A 9,534-nucleotide genomic window follows, 5' to 3' on the forward strand; every position below is an offset into this window, starting at 1 on the left:
CACCGCTGTGAAGGAGGAAACTAATGATCCATCGACTGTCTGAAAGACGTCAGCAGCTTCTTCAGAACAATGAAGACTCATCAACACGAAGTCGTCTCCTAATCCTGTCGCTGCGCAGTCAACCACTGAGACATCACCGGCTGTAACAGACCGACACGTTCACATCGACAGGTCGACTTCCTCTGATTCTTCACAAATGAGACAAAAGAACATCCGTGTGTCGAACTTTATCAACAAAAACTCTTCTTCTGTTATGAGATGCTTCTTTTGGGCAGGAGCCTTTTAATTAACATCTGCTGTTTCATTGTTAAGTTTATTAGGTCCTTTTTGTTAAAACTACTGCAGTTGAATGCAACAATAAATAATAATAATATATACTGTAGCACTTTTCAAAACACAGTTACAAAGTCCTTTACAATAAAAACATGAAACACAAAAACAAAGAGAAAAAGAATCTAAAAAGTGATTTTGTTGATGTAAATCTGATCCTCATGACGTTTTGAGATGTTGGTCTTACTTGGTCCAGTTCTATGTCGCGTCTAGCAAGGACTAAAAGAAATAAATAAAAAAGATAAAAATATAATAATAACAAAAACTTAAAGGACAGGGATTACTTTATGACTAATAGTTAATTACACATTCCTCAAGGCTCCATTCTGGGGCCTCTTCTGTTCCAACATCTACATGCTCCCACTGGCTCAGATTATGGAAAACAACAAAATATGTAACCATAATTATGCAGACGACACACAGATTTACATAACCGTATCACCAGGGGACTCTGGTCCAATACAAGTGCTGCGTAAGTGCATTGAACAAATCAACGACTGGATGTGGCAGAATTTTCTTCAATTAAACAAAGACAAAACTGAAGTAATTGTTTTTGGAGCCAAGGAAGATCATTTAAAAGTCAGCACTCAGCTTCAATCAATAATGTTAAAAACTACAAATCAAGCCAGAAATCTTGGTGTCGTCATGGACTCAGACCTGAATTTCAACAGCCACATTAAGACAATTACAGAGTCAGCCTACTATCACCTGAAGAATATATCAAGAATTAAAGGACTTATGTCTCAGCAGGATTTGGAAACACTTGTCCTGCATTTATCTTCAGTAGACTCGACTACTGTAAGTGTCTGGATCAGATCTGGATCAGGTCTGGATCAGGTCTGCTTTCTATCCTCAGAGTAAAAACTAAACCTGGAGAAGCAGCGTTCAGGTTTTATGATCCACATATCTGAACAAACTCCCAGAAAACTGCAGGTCTGCTGCAACTCTCAGTTCTTTTAAATCACAGCTGAAGACTTTTCTGTTTGTTTAATATCACGCACGGCACTGTAGCTTTTATTCTCCTGTTTTATCTGTCTTATTCTGTCTTTTTATAACTTGTGTTGCTTTTATATTCTATCTTGATGCCTTTTATACTCCATGTAAAGCACTTTGAATTGCCTTCTTGTTGAAATGTGCCTTGCCTAGTAGATTAATCGATTAGGTGATCAATGGGAAACTAATCAGCAACTATCTTAATCAACTAATCATTTTTAGTCTTTGTTTTTAAGCAGAAATGCCAAATATTTCCTGGCTGCAGCTTCTCAAATTTGAGGATTTGAAGCTTTTCTGTTTCATACATGAAAGTAAACTGAATCTTTGGATTTTGGACAAAACAAGAGAAGCACAAACATTTACTTCAGAATATTGAACCATTTCTAGTTCTGTTTTAAAGTCTGTGAGGAAGTTTATAGCAGTTTTGAGAAGATGTTATATATTATATTAGATTTCTAGGGCAGCAACTAATGATTATTTTCATCATCAATTAATCTGCCGATTATTTTCTTGATTGATTAACTAATCATTTGAAATGTGAGAAAAATGTAATTTCTTAAACACCAAGATGATGTCTAGAGCTCCAAAAGTCAAAGATATTCAGTTTACTATCTTAAGCATTAAATCGTCACTTTTAAGGATATTTTCACTTATAAAAATGAAATAATTATTTGATTATCAAAAACAGCTGCAGATTATCTTTTAGTTGATCAACTAATTGATCGATTTCTTATCTTTGCAGCTCTGATGATTTCTACAAAAATCCCCTTTTAGACTCTCAAAATGAAACATATGGCAGCTTTAATTTAAACAGCAGAGAAGCTGTTGTCCAATCAGAATTCAGATCTACATGAGTGGACTGAAATAGAAAATCAGGCACATGAGGGAAAAATGATTTGAGGAAAAAAAAAAGAAGAAGCTCCAGAACTAAAACTGAATGAACTCAAACATTCTGTGCCGGTAAGATGCATGATTTCAGTTTTGCTCTATTTCTGCTCGGGGGAAACGTGGTGGCAGCTGGCACGCTGCAGGTCACATCCCAAATGTTTTGTAGGCGGCGTGGACGGCTGGAGCCATATGGCCGACAGCATCATGTGACGCAACAATATTGGATTAACAAGACACACACACACACACACACACACACACACACACACAGAGCCCTAAACCCTGCCTGCTGTTCAGGATACTACCACCACCACCACCAACAACAACATCAACAACTCAGGATGCTGAAAAGCCAGAAACATTCTCTGATTGGCTGCCAGCTGTTTTTAAAATCGCATATTTTTCATTTTTCCAAGCAGCAGATGACTGGTGTAGCGTATCGGTGATTATAGTCACTAACAGCTGAGTTATCAGTTGGCTTCTGAAGCTCTGACGTCACCAATAAAAACAAATAACCAGCAGCCGATAAAGACTAAAACATACCTATAAACCTGATGGACATATTCCCATCATTGTTACCATATTACACTAACGAGGTTAAAGTTAGCATGTTCCTAAACTCTGCACCAGCACCAGGCAGTGACTGGACAACAATGCAGGATTTAAAATACTTAAAAATGTGGCTTTGAAAATGTTTTCTGAGGAAGGAAATGTGTTGAACATTTTTGTTAGACCTCAAGGATACACACAGTGTGTTCTGGCAGGTTTACAGTGTTCATATGAACAGTGAAAGAGGTTTTCCTCGCTGTAATCATTCCTCCTGTTCATACTGGATATTAATCTCTCTGTGTGCTCTGGACTGAACTCAGACTGGACTTGGTACATCAATCATTGTACTTTCTGTCTGTCGGGCTACTTGATATGCTGAACTGAACTGTACATATCAATCTATCTATCAATCAATCTATCAGATCCCCTTCAAATGTGTTTTCAATGGAAGTGATGGAGGCCAAAATCCACAGTGTGTCCACACAGTCATTTAAAAGTCTGTGTGAAGCTTCTATTCAGCTTCATCAGTCTGAGTTAGTCATATCAAGTGGATATCTGACACATTTACAGTCTTTTTAGCATCAAATTCCCTCTTTGTGTTTCCTCGGACAGTGTTTCCCTGCTGAGCTGCAGGTGGAAGTATAGTAACAAAAAGAGGGACTTTGGCACTAAAAAGACTGTAACGTTGAAAGATATCTACTTGATTTGACTCATTTGGAAGCTTCATATTAGCTTCAGATACATTTTTAAATACATTTTTTGTACAGGCGGAGGACTGTGGGTTTTATCCTCCATCACTTCCATTGTAAGGTCATTATGAAGGGATCTTCTAATGGTCAGTATGAACAGGAGGAATGATTACAGCAAGAAAAACAGCTTCAATGTTCATTTGAGCTCCTGAATGTTGGTTTAAGACACACTTGAAAAATTGCAAACCTGGCTCTCTGACAGACTGTCAAGTTTTTGTTTTAGGAAGGAGAAAACTACGGATGGAAGAAAATAAACTCGATGTATAAATCTGTGCTAACAGATTTCTAAACTGTTCCCTCGGATCCACACAATCCATACACATGGATTACATGTCCTCTTCTGTTCTTCAGTGGATGGACCTGCCTCGCATGGACAGCGGTGACCACATTTACCCAGTAAGTTCAATTTTATCTCGATTTATCTGCAGATTTAACAATATGATTTAACAAAATGTAATCCGTGTGCACAGATTGTGAATCCGAGGGCAGAAATCTGTGCACACGGATTTACACATCAAGTTTTTTCCTTCCACCATGTGACCCCAGGAGGGCTCCATGGAAAACTGTTTTGTAGTAAATTACATTCTGTTAAATTTGGTGCATTCATGGCTGTATGTGTTTGTACGTACGTTGTGTCTGCAGTAACAAAGAAATCCTCGAATCAATGTAGTTCTAAATGCTTTAAAGCTTTGTACTGGTCCAGCTCATCCTGTGGTTACCAGAGTAGACGGACGATGTTTGAGTTATCTCTGTTGAATTTCCCGGAGTTCATATTTGCCTCTGTTTTGTTGATATATTTTGATAAGGTAGACATATTCTGCTTTTGTGGTTTTCTGTCATTTATATCCTGTTGTGACGTCGGATGTTAAACATGGTTAAAGTTCTAAAACTTGAGGTGAACGTTTATAGAAATGCTGCCTGCAAGTCGCAGGTCAGAGCTTCAACCTGCTCTGAACGCTTTGTTTGCAATGTTTTTTTTCTACCTCGCTAACATGTCCATTCTGTAGCCTTGGTTGCTAAGGTGGTTGCTAAGGTGGTTGCTAAGGTGTTTCCATGTGTTGTTCAGCTCCAACATGTACGGATGGATTTGAGAAGTTGACATTTGGAGTAAAGAAGGAGAAGAAGAAGTGAAATCCTGCTACTATAGTTTGTTTACGTAGCCGCCGGAGCCGGAGGAAGCTTCCTGAAAGCTGACCAATCAGAACAGAGTGGGCTCATCAGGAGGCGGGGCCTTAAAGAGACAGGAGCTAAAACGGCCTGTTTCAGACAGAGGCTGAACTGAGGGGCTGCATAAAGGACCAGTAGAAGATAAATAAGGAGTTTTAACTGGAAATCATGTAAAGATATTCCAGTAAAGCCCCAGAATATAAATATACAGCTGGAAATGTTTGCATGTACACCTGCTCATTGACCTGCTTCCTCAACATCCTCTTTAACGTTTTCCAGAGCAAACCAACATCTTCTGCCCTTCATACGGGGCAGCAAAGAGAGAATGAACATTACAGTACAGTTACTGTAATGAACATTACAGCCCTACAGTGCTGCTGGCTGTGAAAACGGTCCGAGTGAAACACGATCAATGCTGGAAAAAGATATCTGATTTTATGGTCAACATCAGGCCGATACTACAAATGAACAGGAAGGTTACAACTTCCCCGCTTTAGTTCCTCATCGGCTCAAGAATACTAAAATAATACTGTTCCCATATGACCTTGAACAGCGTGTGTGTGTGTGTGTGTGTGTGTGTGTGTGTGTTTCTGGTCACTGTGGCAACAGTTACCAAGCAGCACGGCGAGCTCCACTGAGCCCTGCCTGGAAGATGATGAGGACAATGATCAGGGTGTGTGTTTGAGAGGAGGCCTGTATGAAACACTTAGAGAGCATTTAAGTGTTTTCAACTGAAGGACACACACACACACACACACACACACACAGCAGTTCACCTTCAGTCAAACACACACTCTCAAAGCAGCTGAATGTTAGTCATTATGTGGAAGGTAGATTTTACTGTGTGAATAACAACAGTGATGCTGCTGAGAGAAGTTCAGCTCACTTCCTCCTTTCTGTGCTTCAGTTTCCTCTAAACAGACCTTCCTCCTCCATCAGATGCTGCTCCTGTTGATCATTTAACTCATGGTGAAAAGGTAAAAGATAAACCACCACACATCAAACACACGGGCCAAGGTCGGATTTAACAAAGTATCTCAACGTCACAAACTTGAAGTGAATCTCTGCTTTCAGCCTGATGAACGTCACCTGTTCATGAAGGTTCCTGAGATTTCAGCATCATTGATGCTCCTAAAACGTCACATATAAGGCGACATGTTCTGCTGTAACCTCAAAATAAAGAGAGAACGCTTTGACATGAAGTTAGATGCTAAAAAACGTAGCAAAGCGCTACATCACTGATATGAGAGGCGGTCATGTGACAGTCAGAGATATTAGAGGAGAATACTACAGCCTACAGTAGGTGATGTTACAGTCAGCTGCAACACAACATGATGCTGAACTATCGACAGAAACATCACATCAAATAAAGTGAACCGGCAGCCATGTTTGTTTTACTTATATATTTTATTTTAGTATCATATTTAAACTCCAGATTCATCCAGATTAAAGACAAAGTTCACCCTCATTCATCTTCTATGGGACACGAGTGAGTTGCTTCACGAGGCATTATGGGATTCTGAGCAACGCAGGACTGGCGGACGTTGCCTGGAGGTGATGATGCAGTGAAACTGTAGCTTGGTTTAGAGGTTTAGACCAGGAAGCTCTGGGAAGATTGTTGTAATAGTTTCTGCTTTTACTCAACTTTTCTCCAGATGACAGAAGAAATGCGACTTGGAACAAAGTAGCACAAACTGTCAGAGAAAAGTGGTGAGTTGATTATTTACACAATGTTTCCTAAGAAATGCAGGATAAAACGTGTTATTATTGTGATGTAAACATATCCGGAGGCCTTGATGCGTGATTTGTTTGCTTCCAGTCGGTCTTCACCAGAACTCATTATGGTTTCAGATCAAATTAGTGTCAAACTGGTGTTTTTACTCTTGTGAAGAACAGAAATGTTTCTGTAGTTACTGCTGTTTGTCTGTGTAAGGGTCGGTGTGGTTTCCACTGATTTTATGGATGAATAAACGGAAGCTTGAAGTATTTAAAAAGTGAAACAAGTTTTTACTGTTTTCATAAAGCTGCACTGTGAAAGTTTCACTTCATAAAAAAGCTGTTTCTGGTCCAGTAAGATGGTTAAACTGGTGAGAACAATCACACAAACCCAACCCAGCTTCATTAAGACAATCATAAAGGGGAAAATAATCATCGACCAGATCAGGACCCGACTGACTGCGGCTCAGATCCAACAAACAGACGTCACATCAGCACAAAACCATCCAGTTCTAACATGTCTTTAGTGGGAATACTTTGCTATGAATTCTGGGTAAATTAACTAAACTAAACTAAAAAAAAAAAAACATGGCTGACGCAACCATCCCAAAGCATTCAGCTCCGTTCACTCCAGCAGAAAATGTTTGATGTCTAATTCTACAGTTTCGAGGACGTTTTACTGAAACACTTCAGCAAAGAACAAAACAAAAGATTTCTGTTCAGACTGAACGTCGGAGCAGAACTGAGAGACTGAAACTTGTTCATGTGGCAAAACTTCTGCAAACTAACAGTCCGACTCAGGAGAGTTTCTTCCTCTTCACTGTTGAATGTTTCCAACTAGTTTCTGCTCCTGTAAAAACTCTTCTTATTACTCTTATTACTCCCTCCACAACGTTATTAACAAACCACTGATTATTAGTCATGATTGATGTCACAGATTGTAACCATGGAAGCAAAACTGACAGTTCAGAGTCAAAGAGTTAAAAGAGTTTAAAATAATAGATCCACTTTAGTAGTTTTTTTAAGGCAAAAATACCAAATATTCAGTCGTTGCAGCCTCTCAAACGTGAGAATTTGAAGCTTTTCTGTCTCATATGTGACAATAAACTGAATATCTTTGAATTTTGGTCTGTTGATCAGACAAAAAGCAACATTTGAAATCGTCGTCTCGAGCTTTAATAAATCACAACGTGCATTTTTCTCTATTTTCTGACATTTTATAGATGAAACAATGAATCCATTAATGGAGAAAATAATCAACATATTGATTGATATTGAAACTAACTGTTAGTTCCTTTCTAACGCTACAGACTATTGTCTTAAATCCGGCTGCTAAACTAAACTTAAAATGTCAAAGTGTTGAGACGCAGTGAAACGGGGCTTCAGGAGCCGCTGCAGTCTGGATGAAAAGGTCAAAACTCTTTCTTTCCTTATAAACCTCCGTTCACGGTGAAGACAATGGTACAATAGTTCTATTATTAGTGCTGATCTCAGAGCGTCGTCTGATCCTGTAAGTAAAGTTCATCATCCTTTTAACTTTTTATTGGATCAGACCGTCATGATGTGTTTACTTCAGGAAACGTGTGATTAAACATGTAACTGTTTCAGCGCTGCTATTAAAAGTTTTTACACACATTTAAAGAACCGTAAACAAACCAAGTAGATTTTATCCAAAGTTACAGTCTGTTTAGTTCAAACTTCCTTCTTTGTGTCACTGAAGGCTGAAACTTTAGAAGACATCAGTTCAATATGAATAACTCAGACTGCTGAAGCCTCGTATCAGAGTCTAACTTGTTTTGATATTCATATCCATCAGTTAACATCAGCCCTCAGTTTGTACAAAAATGTATTTAAAAGTTAATTAAAAGCTAATCTGAAACTTCAGCCGTATTAATTATTAATCAAATATAGTAGAAATCTTCTATAACAGTAACAAAAGACTAAAAACAAGCTGCAACTGTAGAAGACAAACACTTGATTTGACTCGTTTGAAAAGCTGAAGCTGAATTTTAACTGCAGATAAACTTCTGAACTACAGAGAATTAAACAGCGACTGTTTTAATAATCGATTAATCGTTTTGAGTCATTTTCTTTAAGAACAAACAAAATAAATCTCTGATTCCAGCTTCTCTAATGTGAATATTTTCTGGTTTTATGATAATAAACTAAATATCTTTGGGACTTTGGGAAACAGTGATGTGCATTTTTCACCATCTCTAGCCTTTCAATAGACCAAACGACTTACTGATTAATCGAGAAAATAATCGGCAGATGAATCAATAATGAGAATAATCATTAACGGGAAGGAGGGCTGTGGATTTATTCCACCATCTTAATGAAAGAACATTAACAACGGATCGTTTAATGGTCAGTATGAACAACAGGAACAATTATAGCGAGTAAAACCAGTTTCAGTCTGCGTGTTGTTTTAATACACACTTAAAAAAAACGGTGAACTTGCCCTTTAAATGATAGAAACTTCATATCATCATTAGAAGGGCAGAACCTGGTCTGTTCAGGATCATATTCAGATATTTTACCCGGTAAAGATTCTTTTTCCAGGAGCCTTAACGTGTAAATTTACCGGATTGTGTCGATAGAAGAATACGAATGAAAGCTGAGAGGAAGCTGTCTGTTTCTATGGAGACAAATAGTAAATGAAGTGTTGAACTCACCGGCATCATGTTGGCACTTCTCCGCTCTGTCGCATCCAGACTGCAGCTGAAACCATCAAACCATCAAACCATCATCCTCCTCTTCCTCTCTGCAGTCCGTCTGGCTGTTCTTCTTCTTCTTCTTCTTCTTCTTCTTCTTCTTCACATCTGATTTATATCTTATATTTCAGCTCCTCCTCGACCTGTTGCAGTGAACCAGCAGGCCCTTTCTTCTATCTGTCTGATCCCTCCGGAGAGAATAAAAGATGATTTATATGTTCAGAGCTGCTGAGCACGAGGCGGCAGGAAGCAGCTTTTAACCATAAAGCCGCTGCAGGTTTTTTGAAGGTGTGAGCAGAAAACAAAGCGCGGCGGGCGGAGCTGCGGCGGCTCCCTGCTGAGCATCAGTCTGACTGTACGTGTGTTTGGATCACGACCGTTCAATCAGCGCAGACCGGTGACCGGCAGCGGCACGGTACGGGAGAGCT

At 39.0% G+C, this 9,534-nt stretch overlaps 1 protein-coding gene across 2 annotated transcripts in view; it reads right to left on the bottom strand.

The window, feature by feature from the left end:
• Positions 1 to 9,534, bottom strand: part of LOC137180384 (apoptosis-stimulating of p53 protein 2-like) — a 34,795-nt gene extending 25,261 nt beyond the window's left edge. For both annotated transcript variants that reach the window (XR_010927958.1, XM_067585717.1), the window contains exon 1: positions 9,068 to 9,534. Coding sequence is in view for 1 of the 2 variants with exons in the window: in XM_067585717.1 (XP_067441818.1) it covers positions 9,068 to 9,076 (9 nt within the window). In the remaining variant the exon portion in view is untranslated. The remainder of the gene's footprint in view (positions 1 to 9,067) is intronic.

This window comes from Thunnus thynnus, chromosome 3 (assembly GCF_963924715.1).
Source record: "Thunnus thynnus chromosome 3, fThuThy2.1, whole genome shotgun sequence".
In the NCBI taxonomy this organism is placed as follows: Eukaryota; Metazoa; Chordata; class Actinopteri; order Scombriformes; family Scombridae; genus Thunnus; species Thunnus thynnus.